The 21,705-nt window shown below is 42.4% G+C and overlaps 1 protein-coding gene across 1 annotated transcript in view; it reads right to left on the bottom strand.

The window, feature by feature from the left end:
• Positions 1-3,547: 3,547 nt before the first annotated feature.
• The window catches only part of MED27 (mediator complex subunit 27), an 84,191-nt gene continuing 66,033 nt past the window's right edge, over positions 3,548-21,705 (bottom strand). Inside the window, exons 5-8 of the mRNA XM_008642195.2 lie at positions 20,165-20,272; positions 13,666-13,707; positions 6,443-6,520; positions 3,548-4,020 (exon numbers count right to left, since the gene is read on the bottom strand). Coding sequence (XP_008640417.1) covers positions 3,886-4,020; positions 6,443-6,520; positions 13,666-13,707; positions 20,165-20,272 — 363 coding nt within the window. The 3' untranslated portion in view covers positions 3,548-3,885. The remainder of the gene's footprint in view (positions 4,021-6,442; positions 6,521-13,665; positions 13,708-20,164; positions 20,273-21,705) is intronic.

Genomic DNA, 21,705 nt, shown 5'->3' with positions numbered 1-21,705 from the left:
TGTGCTTCCCAAAGGAGCAGCACCCAAGACAGGACTGCAGCACCACAGCACAACACAGAGCCCAGAGGCTGCCAGTGACAGACAAATATCCTCATATTTAAGCTGCATTTCTACCTTGAAAAGCAATTTGCAAACCCACAGAGCGATTCTGACAAGCCTCACTGAAACCACGTACTGAGTCCGCAAGAAAGATGCTTCTGCCCACCTGCCAGCCCTAGGATTCATCATCAGGGCTTAAAAGTGCTCTACAAGGCAAGCTGGCTCTCACATTTGCAGAATTCCAGCAGCTTTTGGAGCATTGCAGCAGCAGTGGGGTGGGTGAAACCTGTGAGCCTTCAGAGGGTTTAGCCAAGGATGTCAATTTGGGATTGAAGAACCTGCAGGAGCCCTGACAGGCACCCAGAGCCCAGGAGATGTTGGTGTGGCCAGGGGTGCTGCAGTGCTGTGATGGGATTCCACTCTGCTCTGTAAAATTTAAAGCCAAAGTGAGAGGCCAAAAAGGGAAACTTTTCCTACGTCTTTTTCAAGCCCTTCTCCAAAAGGTTTAGCTTTGAAATGGGACCACACCAACAGCACTCTCTTACTACACCCCTGGGTTAATACTTCCCTGTGGATTCCTCTGGCTGGTGCACAGCACCAATTAACCCAGAGATTAATTCAAAAAAATGTATTTGTTTCCTAGCCAACATTAAAAACTTTGGGAAAAGGCAACAAATATACAAGAAAGGAAAGAGAACAAACAGGCTTTGGTTAGAAAATTAAAGTTGTTTGCCATGGCTTGATGGCTTAATCAGTCGATCAATATTGTTCACAGGGCAGGCAGGGAGGGAGCCATGAGCTGTGATGAAAAATGCATGAGGGGACAAGGGAGACCTGGGAGTAGAAAATTAAAAAGTCAGCCTGTTACATTTGTCCAATATTGGCAGAGAAATTAAAGTGGTTTGGGGAGGGGTGCGGGGAGGGAAAGGGGAGCGGCTGCGAATCTGCTGTGGATTCCCTGCACCAGAGAAACTTTCACATTAATTACATTGCTTTCTTAGCAAAAAGATGGATTTTGTAACCTTTAGCACTCACCAGCACCACGAGCACAGCGGGAGGGGTTTGCACAGGGGAAAACTGAACGGGATTTCTTCCCAGAAGAGCACGTTGGGCTCAGGGCGGGTGACACCAAGTGACAGTGCCCAGGGCAAGGGGCTGCACCTGTCCTGCAGCAGGAGGGGAGCTGGATGGATCCTGCATAGAAACAACCACGCTGGGATGATGCAGCTCCATCTCACACAGCCAGAGCCACCACAGCAGCTCTTGTTTCTGCATGGCCACCACCTCCCTTTTCTTTCTCTGCTCAATTTGGCTGCTCCTGATTCCGCAGCAGCACTGGCCTCGCAGAAATGAGCGTAAGGAAGCCTGGAAGATGCTCTGGGAGAGGTGAGAGCCAATCACTCCTTACGGATCACGGTCCTTGGTGTTTGCCTTAGAGATTGGGACTGCTTTAATAACTGCAACAAACTCTAATGGTAAAGAGCAAAGTCACTCATTCTGCAGTTAAACTGCTTTTGGTCACCCATCCTTTCTAAGGGTGACAGAAATAATTAGAATGCCCAGCATCCAAGTGACAAAGCTGAGAAGGAACACAGGAATTCTGTAACTGTGAGAATGGCTCTGTACTTAGGAGTGACCTCCCAGTTTTCACCCCTCACATTCAGAACTCAGAGCAGCCTCTGCTTTCCTTGGAGATGCACATCGCAGGGATAACCAGGCACTGCCACCAGGCACACGGACTGCCAGGACAACGAGCAGGGACGAGCACAGGCTGAATCCAAACTGCTGGAACTCCTGAGTTGAGTTTCACTGCCCCAAATGAAAACACTCCAACCTGCTGCCCTTAAAGGCTTGTGGGGACAGAAATCCCTGCTCCTCCCAAGGCTCTGGCGAGGGGAGAAGATCCTGATCCTTCTGCTGCGCTTCCTGGGGGAAGGAATGTGACAAAGGGGTTTGTGTTGCACTTCAGTAAGACAAATTATTTTTGTACTGAGGTACCTGTGGTGAATTGTGTGACTCTCCATCAGACTCCCCAATTACAGGTTTAAAATTTCAGGCTCAATTAACAGACTTGGACAACGCTGTTTTCTGCAACTAATTATCTCCAAATGCCAAGACACGATTCCGCACACAGTACTTTTGTGAACCTCAGGATTTGCTTTCTACACCATTATTTAAGCATAAACAGAAGGGAGCAGCCAGCAGTGCCTAAAGCAGGCTGGATATCATATTATGACCTTTATAGTAACAAAAAAAAAATGCTTATGCTATCAGAAAGCCAGGCCTTCTAATTAGCACAGCAACGGGATGGAGAGGGGGCCGATTATTTCCAAGGCTCGGGCTCATCCAAGATGCAAACGTTGTTCTGTCTTGGCTGATCTTTGGACTGAGAAGGCTACTTGGGTCAAATAACAGCACAAAAAGTTTTCATTAGGTAATTCAACTGCAGCTGGGTTTGAAATGGCCATTATCCCACTGCTGTGGTAATTCTTCTGTTTGGTGATTTGGAGTATTATTACTACTAATAATATGGGAAATAAAAAAAGAGATCTCATTACCAACATTCTCACACACACTCATTCTCCACACACAATGTTGTGCCTCCATAGTCATAAACACGCATTTTCTTTCAATGTCTCTTTCCTACAAGCCAATCCTGCTACAGAAGCTTGTCCACAGGCAGAAGGAACCTCAAAAATTTCTCTGCAGCACTGTCAATTTATTTGACAATTAATGGAGTGACAAGGGACCTCCAGAGTTCCCCTTCCCAGCTCCCAAATCAGCCGATTACTGAAACCTTTGTGGTTTGTAGAGGAACAAGGTGAGAATGACAGTGGAATTAATCAAACTGGCTGTCAGGGGGTGACACAGGAGATGTGGAGTCAAGAAAATACCAGAGAAGACACTTCACCCACTACGCCCCAGGGCTGGGACAGGACCAGGGACCTTTCCCTGTGTCTGGGGGAAGCAAAAACAGCCAAGGCTCATAGGATGAACTTTCCCATCCCTTCCAAGCTCACGGATTGCTGGGAGGGATCCTGCTCTTCTCCAGCGTGTTCCATGTACATTTTAAATCATTTAGGAAACACTGGATGTCTGTGCTGCAGAAACTGCTTTAGGGCTGAATTATTTCACTACTTTCAGTTGTAGAACACGACTGTCACTGCTCATCACACGTTTTCTAACCACTTAATACGTGCAGATTTTGTTAACATTTCTCATTACAATTTTAGTAAAGGAAAACATCTGTTTCCCCCCTGCCTTAGAAAGTTACATTGCATCTTCCAAGCTGCCACATGCCTTTGAAATTCCATGTTTAATCAATGCCATAATCTTCTCTTCCACAGTAAAAATCCCAGCACTCATATAAGCAGCCTTGCAACAACCCCCCCCCAACATTTCAGCATGTTTAAATGTTTCCAGTTTTCCTAAAGGAAAGAGCAGCACTGAAAAATCCACACCAAACCCGAGGGTTTTGTTGACCAAGTAACGAAACGAACAGCACAAATTTTGGGAATACAAAATTTATTTCAAACTTATAAAAGTCTTCAGCATTGCAAATTCTGTCACAAAATGCAAACTGTACAATGGATATTTTCATTAAAGCTTAGCATAATGATAATTACTGCCACATCTTCCCAGGCAGATCATTTCAGATCACACACAGCTCCTTCCCATCTTCTTCAAGATGTATCAGTCTCACTTGTGCCTCGCAGATGGCTGCTCCAGAGTCAAATGTTTCAGTACAATCTCACTGCTTAGGACAGAGAGGTTCAGGAGTGGAACCATCAGTGCTGTCCCAAAGCTCCAGAGTGCTGAGTCCTCGTGGTGGCAGGGTCTGGGCTCCTACTGCCTGCAGGTGTCATGGAAAGCCTCAAGTGTTCGGAAGTCCCTCCATGTGGGTGGCAGGCCATCCTGCAGGAACTTCCCGCAGCGCTGGCACGGAGCCTGGAACAGCTTTATGTAACTTCTTAACCAGGTCTGAAAGGAAAAGGGAGAGAAATTAAAGAAAACTGGATGTGGATGTTTCCCTTTGTCATCATTCTTGTCACACAGGAGCAGCAAGGACAGAGGATGTGCTTTGGCCAGGCCCCAGTGAGGCGCAGGTTGATTTTATAAACACAAGCACACTGAAGATTACAAGGTCACTGTAGAGATGAATTCTCCACTTTATTAATCATCTCTTGCTTTTTTAGTCACTTAAGCAAATTTTTTAATAGAAATTCCTGCCCTGTGAGCAGCAGGCATTCGCAGCTCCAGAATCGTGAGGGAAGGCGGGTGCTGCAATGCCTCCTATTTTTACTGGGATATGATTGTTCCTGATGGTGCCTTCTCCAGCTGAGCAATGGTTTGTCTCTTGCCATGGCCATCTATCACCCCCTGCTGCACTCCCACTGCAGGTTGGGCTCCTCAGAGCTAAGACAGAAGGACTCCCACATCCAGCTAATGAACTTCCTCTCTAATGCGATTTTAGGATCAATACTCACTGGTCATAAAAACACGGAGCCATTTTAAACCTGATTACACTGATGACTACATATATATATATATAAAAGGCCAGTGGTGCTGAACAGCACAGGGTAAGTTCAGATGTTCCCTCATGAAGCTCCTGCCTCTGAAATGGGTTGTTCCCATCGTCACACGCAGCAATGAGCATTACATAACCCAATTCGCCACTCAAGGAGATACACAGCTAAAAAAGCCCCAGACCAGCAGATTTATCCTGTGAAGGATGCACATGAATCTTGTCATATAAAGTCCTATTGAATTACATCGATAAGAGAAAATTGTTCTCTGAAGAAGAGGTCAGCTCAGTTTATTGAAACAAATCCTTCCATCTTCATCAGAGTTTTCTCTATAGCAACCAAACCTTGGGCTGTCAATAACTCTCCTCCAGAAGAACTAGATCTTGTCTGGGCTGAGCAGTAAATATGGGGACAAGGGCAACACAACTCTACAAGTAAATTGCTGTTATTTACTTCAGCTTGGATGGGCTTTGCTTGCACTACCGAGAAATCGAATTTTCTGAGCCATAATACAAAAATAGGTAAATGAAGTTAAATTGTGCACTTGAGACATCTCTTGACAGAAAAGAAAGGAATGGGTTCTTCATTCCCATCAGAAAATTAGGGCTTTAGAACATCCTGTCACATGGATTGCACAAGAGACAGGTGAAAGGCCCAACATATTGACACTTGTGCTGGTTTTGCTTTGTTGGAAGTTCTGGTGTTTTCTCTGATCAATACAGCAGGGCCTTGGCTCACACAAACGACTTGTTCTATTAAACATTCATTTTCAGGACCATGTTGAACATGGATCTGACCAGTAATGGTTGCTTTCACCTTTCAAAACCTATTATTGTAAGATGCACTTTGCAAATCTCTCATCTTAGTGGCCTTTTTATTAAATAACCAATCCAGCACAACAGGGAGGGGAGCCTGACTGCTCTGAAATTACACACTGGAAATTAAGGATGCAAAAGAGTGAATGGAAAAATGAGATTTTTGTTTCTCAGTCTCAGTTGCATTGCTCCAGGTGAAGGGGCAACATAAGGGAAGGAAATGGAAGAAAAAGCCTGAATTGCAGAGAAAATCTCCCCCCAAATCCTCCACTGGGAGACTGTGGCAGAGAGAACAGCAAGAGCCTCCACTGCCAAAATTCATCTTGGTAGAAGGAATTCTGAATCATAATTCCTTGTTCTCACCCTCTGATTAACAGGGCTGCTTCTTATACAAGTTTATTGCACAAATACGATTCTAAATAGAAACAGAATTAAAGGGGATAAACCTAAATCTGTGTATCAAGGTAGAATAGTATTAGATTAGTTTTATTCAGTAAGAAAAGATCTGAATACTCCAGTATTTCCTTGCTTCTCCAAACACCTGCTGATGTGCTGGAGGAACAAAGTTTGGATACAGCAAAATGGAACCTTCTGGAAGTAGTGCCCAGCCCTTCCCAAACTGGCAGAGCTGCCTCAGCTGGAATACACCGACTGGGAATTTCCTCTTACCAGGGAACTTCCAGTGGAGCAGATTTTGTCCATCCAGAACTTGCACAGAAGGAACAGGCAAAGGGCTGGGCCATAGGAAAGAGTTTGGTTGAGGGGAGTTTTTCCTCCTGTCGTGACAGATGACCCAGACCTTTGCAGACAGGAATCATCAGGCCAATTTTGAGAGCTGGGACAGAAGAGCTGTTCACAGCTCAGTTTTCCAACACCAATTACCCCAGGGAAATGGGAATGAGCTCTTCATCCCTGTCCAGGTATGAGACACCAAGAATCACAATCTCCACTGTCCAGCTTGTTTGAACTGGGGAAATTACAACTGCATCAGAACTGCCTGATGTCAATCACTGCAAACACCCTCAAATATAACTGGAAAAATGTGTTTTCCACCATACTTACCATGAAAGACCTGACCACCACATCTGGCATCTGGGGCAGCTGGTAGTGCAGCAGGGCAGTGGTTGCATGATCTGTCACCTGCATCAGACCAAAGGAGAAAGAAAATACCTTTATTCACTCCCCATTTCAGACAAAGCAATGTTAACCTGCAGGAAAACTGTAAATTCCATGGAGAGGCAGCAAACCAGGAAGTACAAGGATTACTCAGTTTCATTTCCTCTGAAACCAGGAATCAATTAATACGATTACGGTTTGTAAGTACTTCCCTTACTAGAAGATTTCTGATAAAAAGCCTTTTAATTTCCCAGACAGAGCCATAACAAGATCACACATCTGGGAATTGCACGTGGACACAATACATATAAAATGTGTATTTATAGTAACAAGAATAATTAAAGAAAAATCAGGAAAACTAACCAGTGCTGACAGATTTTTTTTTAAATAACTACCATTTAAAAAATTATTCTGAAGGGGCAGTTTCTGGCAGGTATAATACAATTTTCTAGCAGTATTCAGCCTGTCAACTGTTACCAGCACAGTCAACAGCTTACTGCTTCTTAAAAATTCCAGGCTGAATGCAAGAATTATTGGAAAAACTCTTTAGGCTGGACAATAAAGAACTCAAAACAACACAACCACAAAGAGCTCTTTCACAGATTTCAACTCCTAAACCTCAATGGTCCTCATCAGTAATGTCAAAGCTTCCAACAAAATACATGACTTTATAGAGAGTGATTAAATTGTATTTTCTAGTTCTAACATGGAGAAGTGGAGCTCTTCTCAGGGCCAGTCTACAGACTGCAGCAAACTTTGAGTAAGAGAAAGTGACAACTGAAATTCCCATTGCTATTCCCAGCTAACTCCAGTTGTTCCCTGTTTGCAGTTCAGTCTAATTCAGCACTGGGAGCTGGAACACTCCAAGTTTCACTGGAGAAAAGAGAGGCTCGTGCTCGACGCTATTCAGGGAGGTGAATCTGCCAAAGGATATATTCCTGAATAAATCCATGAATAGCCAGGCTCTCATTCACACTGTACAAACTTCCTCCACAGAACAGTGCATCACATCAGGCTGTCCCACACCGAATCCTGTTTGAGTTTTCCTGCTATTTTAGACCCAGGATCTGCTGCCATCGTTCGCACACTCCCGGCTCTGAGAGCGGCTCCGTTCAGCGTGAGCAGGGACATGTGATTCTGACATTTGGAAGGGAAAACTTTCAGGATTTTGCACATTCTGGTGAGTTTGCAAAAATATTCACAAAATGGACCCCGGCCCGTTTTAGCCATTTATGTGTTACCATGTAAAAATAAATATGAGAAATAATGTGATGAACTGTGCATTAATAGCACAGCATAACTCAAACCAGCCATTTCTTTTAAACACATCTCATGTGGTGCTCAGAAGCCAACCCAAGCCCCACCACCTATCTGAATTTTTTTAAGATGGTGCTTTTATAGGATAGTAGCAGACATGTCAAAGAATAGGAAGTTCTGAAGATATTTATGAGCAGCCGTTCTCCTTCTGCTGTATTTCTACTTCTAACAAACTGCAGTTTGTTTTTGTTTTTTTTTAATCCTGAACAACAAAGTTGTTTTCTCTTGGTACTGAAAAAAGTTGCTTAAAAAATACTGCTATTAACAAATTTAAATTGACTGGCCACGTTGGCAAAGTTGCCCATATGCTGTTCCTATTGTAATGTAAAGATAATGAGATTCCTTGGGGAGATAAAAGCCATCCCAACATTGCTGGAACACTAATAATGCCTTCTGCGCGAAAAGAAGGCGATTTCTACCCTAAGCAAGAGCTGGTATCTAAAAAAGATCAAAGTGGGTGTCAAATTTGAGGAAGAAGAGTAAGGAAATGACCTCCCTCCCCTTCCTAACCCAGCAAAGAACGTGATGTCAAACAGAAAAGAGCTGGGCCATGGATAAACTGCTCAGGGCATGGGAGTGAGGGAGAATAACACCCCCCAAGACGATGAGAGAAAACACAAACTGACCAAGATTAAAACAGAAGAGGAAAAAGGAAAAAAAGAGGAGGGGGAAAAGAAAAAATCCCAGAAGATCAATACCCAGCTTTCCTAATGGCAATACAATTTCACACCAAAGCAAAGCAAAACAAACTGTGTATGTGCCAGCTCGCTTAAAGGACACACTTTTTCTTCCAGCCAAGTTGGAATCAGAAACTAATTTATTCTGGCTACAGGATGATATTTTGTACATCTCAGGATTTTATTTTATTAACTTCACTTTTATTGTGGTGCCTTACCTACTGCTATCTAAGTTATCAGTCACTTTCTAATTTCTCTACCTCTTTTTACAGGGAAGCATATTCAGGGGAGCACACATTGATTGGGATAGCTCTGCTCTGGACCTTGAAATGGATTTCCAAGAGATCTTGCAGAAGAGCTCAATATTTCACAATTCATCTATTGAAAAACATATGGGTTTCTTGTCTGAAAAAAAGGTAAAACAAGGCAACCTCCTGCAGCAAAATTCTGCTAAATAAAATAGCCATTGTTTAACTAAGCACTTGGAGACTGAGGAAAAGAGACTTCAGTTACATGGGAAAAACAAATTCTGGCAAAGAGATTCAATTTTTCACAGAAAGAGTTGTAATGCATTGGAACAGTACTGCTCTGCTGAAATGAGTTTTCCAAAGGTGACACATCCAAAATGGCTTTATTGGGCTTTGATGACACTGTTTAGTCATACAGCATTTCCAAAGCTGGAAAATCCATTAAAAAAAATTAAGTTATACAATTTACAGGTGGAGAAGGCTGAGCAAGTACTTCCTGTAACTGGGATAAGCAAAGACCTAAGGCACAGCTTTGCTCCACCACAGATCAGGTGAACATAGCTACACACCTGGCCTAATAAAACCATCACATGACTATATTATAAAAGCTCTCCCTCCCCCCATGTATTCTATCTCACTGCCAGGAAATACCCTTTTGCAAAGTAGGTGCAGAGCTTCCTTTAAGAGCCACAACTTTTCCTTGCCACTTACTGGTTTATTCCCTCAAGCATGGCACTGACAACTCCATCTAATATAAAGGGATTCTTTAAATCCCCTGAAAGGTTTTTAATTTTTTCTTTTTCTAAACCCTTGTAAGTTCATGGCCCTTAACAGTAGCCTGTAGCAATGAGCTCTGGAGGCTGATCACAGCACTAAGGGAAAGAAAAAAAGGAAGTTATTTTATTAGTGTTTAGATCTTTTATAGCACGGAAAACTGCATGAATGCCTTTGTTCATTTCCAAGGATTCCCATTACTCAATCTTCTCTCCAGGAACACATCTGAGTTTCTCTGGAGGGAATGTGGAGCACAGAATGTGGTGCCCGAGAGGTGCTGGGAAGGATGATGGATGGAACAGGCACTGATGAACTCCACACAAATCTTTACACACCCTTCCCCACTCCCAGTTCAGGAAAACACCACCACACTTCTCTGAAACATAGGATTTATCATTTGTTTTCAGAGCTCACAAAGTGTTTAGTTATTATTTCGCTTGTTCTGCTTATCTGGATTGAGTCACAGAGTTTCATTTCGCTCAGGGAGGTCTTTGAAGAGAGGCAGGGACTGATCCTGCCCAGGAGCAGCCGTGCAGGTGACCCTGGAACAGCCCAGCTCCTCTCCTTGAGCAGCAGCAGCACAGCCCACGGTTTGTCTCATGCATGCATTCATCCTGCATGTGATCTCACTCTGAGATTATTGACAAGAATACATCTTCATACATTACAATACTTATGTGCCCTTGTGGTGGTGAAAATGCCATCACTCTGGGATCACACAGCTCACAAGCAGCTTCTCAAAGTTCTGGTTAAAATGTGCTTTGGGGAGAAGCAGATCAAGCCAAAATACAACCAGTTTGTGGCATTGCTAAAACTGGTAAGACTAGGTGAAAATAAGGATGGGACTCTGAGATCAGAGCAAAATATATGGGTTTAAAGCCTTTGCATATGATTTAAATAGCCAACCTCATCATAGTACCCAGCAACACCAGCTATGCTGCTCTTAACTGAGCAGCTGTTTGATACCATCTCCCAGTTTGATTCATTCACAGCAGTTCCAAAATTCTTTGTTCTTCCCTCTGTTTTGAATGCAAAGTTATGAACATTGCACCATGCTTTACAATTAGAATTTTGAACCCTCTGCACAACGGCTGGAATTATGCAGCCTTCATGTATACCAAGCTTTAGGCCCCCAAATCTTTCCTTATTTCCTGTTTTATTCCTCTTCTTGTGTTAGTGGATCATGAGACATGAGGTGTTAAAATAAGGAGGTTTAAGATGAAAACAGTTGCTGCTCCTGTGGAGTTTAAATGTCACGCCAACATGGAAGTCTGAAAAACCTTTTCTTTGCTCCTTGTGCTTCTGCCCTTTCAGCCTTCCCTTCCCTTCTTTCCCAGCTCCATTCTCTGGATCTAACCCTGCTGGTGTATTCAGTGCCTGTAAGGCTTATTCACCCCAGGACCAGATTCAGGAAGTCTCCAGGGAACTGGGAAAATGACTGTACACTTGAACAGTAATGGGCCCTCTGGGAGTGGCCCCCATCAAATCACACACAGGTATCCTGCCTAATAAAAAGGAGAGAGAAAAGCCTTGCTGACACAGCCAACGTTTGCAAACAAAAAGTCAGGACAAATTTAGCTTCGTTTGACAGGGTTGGATTGAAGATCAGAGGTCTCAGGTCCTTAACCTAGAAAGTCATGCTGCAGCCCTGGGAGAATTTGACAGGCCTGCAGCTCCCCCAGGCACGGATCTGGGGAGCTCCAGATGTTGTTATAGTATCATTGAAGACAGAGTTTGGGAACTTGCTCAGGGTTTTAAAGAGGAACAGCCCTGTCCTTCAGAGGGGCAATGGATTTTACACTTAGAGGCAGCAGTGAAAGGGCTTCCCAGCCTCCTCCTTGGGAGGAGCAGTTACTCATCCCTATTTTTCCTTCTTCCACATTGCCATATTGGTGACTGCCATGACAAACACATTTCAAGAACATTCAGATTTGCTCTGACACATTTACTCATGATTTTTTAGTGGCATGAAAACATTTGTTCTGAAGATCCTGCAGTACAGATCCTACCCTGGTAACAGAGTATAATAGTTTCTGTAACACTGTTTTATCTATTTCCTTCATTTTGCTACTGCTAAATCACTGCTCCTGGCTATTACAAGTAGACACAAGTGCAGCTTTAGACAATAAAGAGAAAATCAAACCAAGCACTGCACCACACAGAATTTACTATGCTGAACCACAGCGCTTCCTATCACCTGTTTGAAAACTTGACGTGGGTCCCAGCCTTAACTTCTTCAACTATATGCTCAATCTACACAATCTATTGATTAGAAGGTGCCATCACCTTGCATTTTTATCACATTTCTCAGGCAAGAATCTGAGAGCTCTATGCAACCAATTCAGTGAGAACTCTTGTGAAGTCAGCAAATATTACCCCAGCCTAAGGGATGAGAAACTCATCCAAAGAGAGGTGAAGTTGTCCAAGGTAACAAAGTGACAGAGCCAGCAACAAAATCTATAAAACTACTATTAAAAAGCCCCACAGACAGTTGTTCAAACTGGTTACAGGACACCTTTTCCCTGAAGTCTTTCTGGGTTGGTTTTAATTTTTTGGTAAGTATTAACACTTTGGTATTTATCAAGAGAAAACTGGACAACAGGAACTTAGGAAGAGAACAAAGATTGTCATTTATCCATACTGCAGCCACAGAGGCAGCAGTAAGAGGGGTATTTTATGTTTTCTCACTGATCTCCTCCAGCTTCGGCTCTGAAAGCATCACCTGCACATGAAGGGAAATTTACTCCACCTATTTATGCATTCCGAGTTCTTAATGTGGACATCTAAGCAAACTGTACATTTACTCTACTCTGTTATCTTGCTACAGACCATTGTATCATCAAAACCTGGTTATTTATTATCATTTAACACAAATTACAGCAGTATGACTTTACCCTTCAAAATTATTCTAAACCAAAACATCCAGGAGGACAATCTTATGCCCAAATGAGCATACAACCAAACACACACACTGGGAAATTGAGATGATGCAGGTCATTCCAGAACCTTACATTTATTCCACTGCAAAAATCACTTTAAAGCAGGCTGATAAACAAATGCTGGTTTTACTTCCTGCTCTATTACCCTACTTGATGCTAAAATAGAAAGAATATTTAAACCACTAATCTCTGGGGTAAAGAATCAACTGAAGCACAAATTCACTTTAATGCCAGGCAGAGAAGGGAGAGCAACCAAGCTCCCCAAAAGCTGTCCTTTGTTCTCCAGCAGGTTAATATCCCAGGTCAAACATCTCCCCTCCTGACTGCATCTGAAATCTTGGAAGGGAGCTGCATAAACACAGCTAAGATACCACATTTTTGACCCCTGTTTTTACGCCCTTTCGAGTCCCTGACCCCCATTTGTTTCACAAACTACAAACGTGGATGAAAGGAGCCAGTGAAGCAGCTGGAGCCTCCAGCTCCTTGAACTGGGGCTTGAGGGTAGGGAAACTGGAATTTAAACTCAGATCAATCTGAACTTACAGCATTCTGACAAGAGGCCTTCAAAGAGAAATCTTCCCTTCCTTGAAACTAGCAAGATATAGATCTTTCTAAAATACACTTTAACCTTCCTAGCAGTTATATTTTTATTGCTGCCATTCTCTCATCCGTCTTCTCTCACTTTATGGCAGAACATTCATTCCAGGAAGTCCCTCCTCTTGCTTACACCATCATGGGAAGAAGGGCAGGCAAAAATAACAGCATGGAAAATATTTCCAAACTTATTTTGGAAAGGGGGTTCCAGTGATTTATTAAACTCAAGCCCTCAGGAATGTGAGGCAACCAACCCCAATGAAAACAACAAAGCAAAATACAAATGAACGTGAAATAGTCCTTTCCACCCCAAAAGATGTAAACTAAAGAAAGAATGCTCAAAGATTCCTCATGAAATTTTAAGACTAGTGTAGTATAATCTCCAATTCCCTATTCCAAACCATGGACTGGAACTGTGATGGGAAATAAATCCAAATTAAATAACACCAGAAGTGATCTTCTTTTCTACTCACAGTTTTCCATCATTACAGATTATTGTTTGCTATTTGCAAGTTGTGATGACAAAGAATAAATTCTGAATTACTTAAAATAACAGCCCAGATATTTAAAATCAATTCCACATATGTGCCTTAGGTAGAGAGAAATGATGTGAGACTTACCTTCTGAAAAACTTGATAGTTGGATTTAGACCATATGTCAAGCTACAGTAGGAAAAAAAAAAGTTATATATTACTACAGATAAAGAAGCAGCTTTGGAGAGAAAATGGATCAACAAAGATGTATCTCTGAGTTCACTCTTTTGACCCCTTGCCCTCACCTCTTGATTCCAAGAAAGGGAATTAGTAACACAAGATTTCCTTTGTATTGCAATGAAAAATGAACATAGTTCAACACAGTTTCAATAAAAAAAAATACATACAAGACCTGTTGAATTAATGAGTTCTCTTTAAAAAAGCAAAATCTTCATTTGTATGGGGTTGTGGCTGATCTATGCAAATATTCATCAGCTTGAGTCTGTTTCTAAAATGAAGGCATTTTTATAAGTTTATGCTTGTCTTGTGTTGAATAAGTGATTCAGTTACAAACGACACAAAGAGCATTTAGCTGCATTAAGCCAAAGCTTTGGGTCTACCGGGGCTAAATAAAACATCCCTCAGGAAACTGCATTTACATTTGCAGACAAAAATCATACTGAGAGAAGTTTAAGGTTGTAGATGACTGCACACATCCATGACTTAAATGTGTGCTCACCTACATACAAAGTAAAAGGACAAAACTGAAATTTAAGTTTTATTAGCCCCCAAACCAGAAGGTAGGGCTGTCCTTGCCTTGCCCAATGGCTCTCGTGTTTAACAATTCCAGCTGACATGTTAATGCTCTCTTAGCCCAGCCCTGTGGAACATTTTGGACTCTGTCAAGGAAAAGCAGCAGGGAAAAACAAGAGGAGCTTCCATCAATCCTGGACTTGCAAATCAATTTTTTTTTTCCAACAGATCCCAGTGTACTCAACAATTCTGTATGCACAGAACTTGTCACGGGAAAGGTGTTTGATAAAGCATTAATCTCAGGAATCTTGGTCTAGACAGAAGAACTTCTGAGTGAATTTATGAAGCAGGGGTAGCTCCTCTGGTGCCTGAAACCATGGTTGGACACACATGTTCTCACAAGGGGGGGTTCTCTCTTCTGCTGGTACAACTGATTATTTTAGTTCTGCCTTACGTGCCCATACATTCCAACTGACAGTACGAGACTTTTCAAAGGCACAAAAAGAGTATGAAATTAAGGAAGTCACATGAAGTGAGTAAAACACATTAAAGGGAGGTGAGGGAAGCGAGGGGGAAGGATGCTGCATCCAAGTGATTAATTCACCATGCTAAAAACGGTCAGAATGCTAAAAGCTCTCATTCTTTTAGGAGCAGCAGTGTGAAGTGGCCCATGTCCAAATCCTGCACAGCAGTGACTCCTGAGTCCCCAGTGCTCAGTGTGGACAGGCTGTGATGCTAAAACTTCAAAAGCCAGTCCAGGATCGATGTTTCACGGCTCAGCACCGCTGACCTTGCCGTGAGACAAAAGGCAGCTGAGGTCTCAATGCCTTTTCCAGGCTGCAGACACGAGTACCCTGAGGCACCTCCCTACAAACCTTTTAACATTTCCTGGCTCTTGGGGTGGGATCAAGAACCAATACTCATAAGGTGCAGCCCAGACTTGGACCCAAGCTTGATTTACATGGTATTATCCCACCTGTGTTTGCTGGGAAGGCAGCATTGCACTTCCAGATTAGAAAAGTCTACATTTGAAAATAAAAAATTAATGTATATTTAAAAAACCCCTTGTTTTAATGTAATTTACAGCTTTCTTTGACTGCAGAGTTGCTTTAATTGGAACGTATAGATGGTTTGCTAATCTCCAGTGATCAAACCAAGTATGTGATCCTCTCTAGTTAGGCTCAAAAAAAGTCCACTTCAGATGCTGCTTTAAGATGAGTCCAACAGGTTCACAATGGCCATTAGCTGGCATGGAGATGGGAAAGCTGAAAAAGTAATGAATGTCTGTCTTGCAGACATGATGTTATCCATGAGAAAGAAAAGGAAAAGAAAAGAAAAGAAAAGAAAAGAAAAGAAAAGAAAAGAAAAGAAAAGAAAAGAAAAGAAAAGAAAAGAAAAGAAAAGAGGGAAAGAAAGAAAGAAAGAAAGAAAGAAAGAAAAAAAGAAAGAAAGAAAGAAAGAAAAGAAAGAAAAGAAAAGAAAAGAAAAGAAAAGAAAAGAAAAGAAAAGAAAAGAAAAGAAAGGAAAAGAAAAGAAAAAAGGGAAAGAAAGAAAGAAAGAAAGAAAGAAAGAAAAGAAAGAAAAGAAAAAAGAGAAAAGCTACTAGCCCCTGCTCCATGCATACATCCTAAATGAGTGCCCACCTTTCCCCCTGAAACTGAGGATTAAGGCAGAGGCAGATTAAAGAATGCATCGTTATAGGTCTATTATTCTTCAACTTTTCACTTTCAATCAAGACACACATTTGTAACTAAAAAACTGCTGAAAGCACAAGTTCAGGGCATCCTTTGCATGTGAATTAAACAGGGGCTTTTTCTCCCCAGTGCCCCTCTCCCCACCCACCCCCAGCAGCTGGAACAAGAGGCCGTTTGCTGAAGGTCGTCTGAGCGATTTCAAAGGCGATAACAAATCAGAATGTTCCCTGCATCCCATATCAAACAGGTCCGGTGCCAACACTTATTAGAGAAATCGGATTCAGCCCCCCCTTCACCCAAACACACACACATCCAGCTTTGAAGTGGTGAGAATGCAGGGATCAGAAATTACCCGAGAGACAGCTCTGCCTGTCTTTGAAGCTTTCCTTTGATACTACCATTTCTTCTCCTCTCTTACGCTAGGAGGCTAAAAGCTGCCTTTTCTTATTGATATGGGGTAATTAATGAAGCCATAGCATTAACATAACCCAAGTTTCTGAACATGAGAATTCAACAGAGACACTTATGTTTCTTTAGTTAAGTCTAAGGGACGCAAAATAGGAATCTGGCTAGGCAGTGATGTGCCCACATGCCCTGTCAAGGTGGTTCTCGGTCTCTGCATCCAAGGAAAAGCATGGTATTATTATGCCAAAAAATCCCAATATGATTTTTTGTTCACAGGCCAATGGCTCAGCTGCCCTGTGGAGATGAGCTGCATAGCTTCATTTATTCAGGAATCAGGAAAACACAAGTAATTAATTACTACCCATGGTTAAATTTCAATGCACAACAAGCATGTCACAGGCTGAAATTAAGGGTGGCACTGTGCCACCACTAAAATCATGAGGGTAATTAAAATGCATCAGTCTGTGGTGGACATGAAGGGTTAGGATGGTGAGCAAGAGCAACTGTGAGCAGGTCCAGCACCCACGACATGTCAGTGTGCCAGATCTCACTCATTGTTTTTGCAAAGTGTCACCAAAAATGTCCAAGTTACGCAGCTGGCAGCTTGGCAAAGACATATTCTGCAGGGTCTGTGAATAATTCACGAGAGGTACACGAAGCACTTAAGAAATGCAGTGATTCTGTCTGTATAAGCAAAGCTTGAAAATAAAAGCCCAGAATGGCGTGTCTTGTTTTACTCACTGCAAGCTTAAAACTTCTGCTTTTTCACCTTAATTTTGAAAGTATTTAAGTGTGTAAGAGGGGGCACCTAATTTAATGAGACTTCAGCAGAGACCACGTGAGGCTTTCAGGGAAGCACCTGTCAACCTGCACAGCACAACGTGTGAGCACACAGCAAGATAAAGCAACCCAGAAAATGCAGTGTCAGCTTCCCTGGGTAACTGCTGGTGTGCCACTGTGCAGCTCCACAACCAGGAGAAACACACAGATTTGGGCTTTTTTCCTAGACTTGCCTGACTGAAGGACCAGAAGAGTCTCAACAGCCCTGCTGTTTGCAGTTGTCTCTTCCTTTTCTCTTCCCAGTAATGCAGAATTTGCTAAAAACCAGTGTATTTTCAGTAATAAATGACGACTCCCCTGATCACAGGGTAAATCTTTGGTCACTTCTGTGCACAGTCTGTTTCTCACTTATTGTCTGTGTGACCACTCTCCCAGTAATGGCCAGTTCTCCTTTTTTAAATACCCCTGAACACATTTGGTTGCCCCAAGCCCCTCTCTTCTTGGAAAAAGTCTCCTACTGAATTTCCCTTTTTTGTACTTAAAGGACTTTCACCGTGTGCAGTTTGGAGGGTGACTCAACAGACCCTCATCCAGTTATTTCAGTGAAAAGAAAGTACAATGACTTATCCAGTGTCCCTTCTTCAATGTGCCTTACAGAAAAGAGGCACTTCAGCATTGTCAAATTGCATGTTAGCACCTAGTTCCTCTTCTCCCTGTTGTTTACAAATATTAAACGTTTCTTAGGAATACACAAGCTAAGTCCCAAATCAACAATGACTGTGTAAACTGCTCCCTGGAAAAACCATCACCTCCTACTGTGTTCCTGAGGGTTCTCCATATTTCTGTTATTTAATAAAGATGATACTCACTGATCTTTTTCTTACTTTTTTGTGTGTTTCTCCTCAATGCTAGTGCATTTTTCATGCTATCAGGCTAGCAACTGAGAAGCCAGAATCGTGTAGAAACCTCACTGAAGTACCTTCCCAACAGCATCTGTTGTGACAGGGAAGGAATTGCAATGGACTCTGTTCATAACTGACTGCAATCACTCATTCCCAGCAGGCACAATAAGGAAAGCAAATCATTGTGAGAGCACAATCTTAATTCTTATTCTCCAATTACCAGAGTAGTTAATTAGTGACAAAAAAAAAGGAGCTCACTGTTTGTCAATATGTGCTCCAGTTGGCAAAACTAGCAAGCTACGCATTTATTTAATCTTCCAAGCCAAATTTGCTCATGATTTAAGTGGCTCCAGCTCCAATTCTACTTCAGTCAAATGAAATGTTCCTATTTATACCTAAAACGGAGACCTTCAGGTTTGCAAAATCTCTGGGATGCCCACTGGAACAGCGAAGTGCCACGTAAAGGTCACAGGTTTGTGCAGCCTTGCAGGAGCAGTCACAGAGCCCAGGCTGGGACAGAAAGCTAAATGGGTAGAGAACAGACTCCCCTGCAGACTGGCTTAAAGCAAGAAATAAGCCAGGTGTTAACAGCAATGCTCTGGAGGAGCTGAACTGCTCCCCACTGACAGCAGGCAAAGGTTAGTGCCCCGTGCCCAGAGCTGGCCTTGGCAAGTCCTGCTGTCCCCTGGCAGCAAACGATGGCAGAGGAACAATGTGCAGCTCCCAGGAGAGTTCACCTTGAGCTGAACAGAATCCCAATGCCAGATGCTGAGTTTCAGAAAGGAACTCCTTACTTAGCTTTTCAGCATATATAGCATTATTGTATTTCAAGGGAGCTTCAAAGGAAACTGGATTCATCAGAGAAAACGAGCACACCCAAATGAAGTGTGACACAGGAATCCATCACACACTGTCAGTGCTCTCTCAGCAGACCATCATTTCACTTCCATGCAGAACTTGGGGTGAAGAGGGGCTGGTGCTGCAACTCTGTATTTGTATGCAAATATACAGGGAGTAGAGAGCAGCTGCTTCTGCGGCAAACTGGTATTTAAACCTGCCTATCTGAAAAAGGCAAATCAAAATTAAGCAATTTTTATTTTACTACTTCTTAGGCCAATCTGCCGCCCTTTGAGGGAGAATGTCTCACCCGGGAAATAGAGCTGCACTATTTCCTTCAGCAGCTCAGCTCCTGGCCTTTCCCAGAGAACTGAGGCTCAGACTCAGAGCAGCTGAACTCTGGGTCAGCACACAACGTGCTTCTGTGTGCTGAAACACAGTTATCACTTTTGAAAGGAAAAGAAGTCTCACCTCATTATAACATGGCCTATGGGTGCCAAATACTCATCTTGATATCATGAACTTTTTATTTTAATAGGCTTCATAATCAGAAGAGAAAGCTCCAGAGAGACAATGTGAAACATGGAGGTATTTAGTGCTGTTACTGGCAACGGAGAGTCCTGGAGGATGTCTTGGGAACAGAGACCATTCCACCCTGGAAAGAGACCCAAGCTGAGCTAAGGCCGTCAGGCCCCGTTAACATCTCCTGATGTGCTGAGGAGAGCCATATGGAGTGTGTGCAGGTACAGGAAATCTCAGGGTTCAAGCAGGGTGAACTGTTCACAAAACAAATCACTTGTGGGAACAGGTAACAGTTGCTGTAGTAGCTGCTGTTCAAGATGTGCTGCTGCTGGCAAGTGAATTCTTGAGGAGCAGCTACCAATGATCCTCTCGGTTGTTTATGAAGCCAAAAAAAAACCAGCCCAAGATTTCTCAATGGCTCTCAGAAGAGAGAAAGCTGAACCTTGGGCTGTTGATGTGCTGGTACACTGCTAAAATGTTTTCTCAGCAGACACTATGAACACAGCAACTGGGGTCTAAGGTGATAAATCAGAAATTCAAGCAAAGGCTTCAGAGCTTAGAAAGAAGTCAAGAGATTTGGGGATGCAAAATCCAAGCAAAGCAAGACAAATTTAAACCAGAACATTCTGCAAACATCCAGAGTCTTTTGCCAGTGTTATGTTTCCAGTGTACTTCCAATGGGATCCCAGTTTTCTGCCATGTAAGTAGGTGGTACAAACGCAATAGGGTGCTGCTGGATGGGCCATAACCCACCTTGCCATCCTCGGTGTAGACGTTCTCGTTGTACCCTTTGACAATTGTGCGGTCAATGAAGAGGCTCCGCATCACCACGATCACTTTCAACACTTTTCCTAAGGTAACCTGTGAAGAACAGGAGAAGGACAAAAACGAGCTGAGGGTGAGTCGATGGTGTCTGAATTCTGTGTCTGAATTCTGTGTCTGAATTTGTAAGACCATCGAGTTAACAGCTTAAGTTGATGCAATTTCAGTTTTCAATATTTTGTAAAGAGACCAAAATAAAAGATCTAAAAGCAGTGTGTGTTATGAGGAGGAGAGAGACTATAAAGTGCAGAACAAACATTCATTTGCAACTGAAAATGTATGAGTTCACAGAATTCCCTTGTGCAGACATGACACTGCCAAGCAATTCTCTCCATTTTATTAACACCACAACTCAATAACTTGTCAAAAACAATGGGCAAATGTGATTATTTTCAATGAATTTGATATTCTCCAATACAAGTCGATTTAGAGGAAAACAATTTGAAAGAGGAATCGGACTCTCCTAATGCTGGCTTGTAAAAGCATGCCATGAGTTTAATGGAAAACATTTTCTGTCCAATAAAAATGTAAAATTATTTCAAAGGAAACTACAGCTTAAAGTGAAAATGTTACATTTTCAAAGGTTTCATTTCCTTCTTTGAAAGTGTTAAAGTGAAAAGAATAAGAGTAGTATAATGGAAAATATAGAGAGTCAGTCAGAATATAACAACAGAAATAAGCCTAAATTTTCTTATTGACACAAATGCAATAATGAAGGCATTTTAATCTAGAAATCAATTTACATTTCAAAGATGAACTTGTACTTCAATACAGCTGTGTGTCTAACAAGAATCCTGTCTTTGTATTTTGTTATGCAGAGATTATTAGAGTTTTTCCTCACCCACAAAAGCATAAAACAGACATAAAAAATAAACAATTAGTTCATTTTAATATTTCCCAACCAGCAGCAGCTCATTTTCTGCCTGTCTCCCAACATTTCGTCCTGTATAGATTAACACACACTAAAACAAATGTGTTTTTACTGCTGACCTCAGCAGACAAATCCGCACCCAAAGAAATCAGTCAATACGCACCTTTATTGATCTGTTGGATGTTATTCCTTTCTAACTTCTGTTAATGACTCCTACCCATCACCTTGTTCCAACACCAGCAGCCCCAACCTGAGCTAACTCTAATCACTACAGAGCTGGACAGAGCCACAGACCCTGGAAAGAACTGATGACAAGCCTTTGGCATGGGACACGGAGAACTCCAGCAGAGAAGGGTCTGAACAACAGGGCAGGACAAGTTCAGGGCAAGAGAGAGGACAGGGAAACAAGAAGGGAAGGCAATGAGAAACTTCAAAAAGACAGGCTCCCAGGCATAATACTGCAAGAACATAAAAAATGGGTCAGAAGAATGGGTTATTTCTGAAGAAAAAAATGTGACAGGCTGAAGGACAGAAACTTATATCAGGGCCTGAGCCATGCACACACCAGGAACCGTGAAGATGTATGGAAACACCATGTTGT

Source organism: Corvus brachyrhynchos, unplaced genomic scaffold (assembly GCF_000691975.1).
Source record: "Corvus brachyrhynchos isolate BGI_N302 unplaced genomic scaffold, ASM69197v1 scaffold59, whole genome shotgun sequence".
Taxonomy (NCBI): Eukaryota; Metazoa; Chordata; class Aves; order Passeriformes; family Corvidae; genus Corvus; species Corvus brachyrhynchos.
The sequence above is the reverse complement of the archived record's forward strand: the minus strand, read 5'-3'. Positions and strand labels throughout refer to the sequence as shown.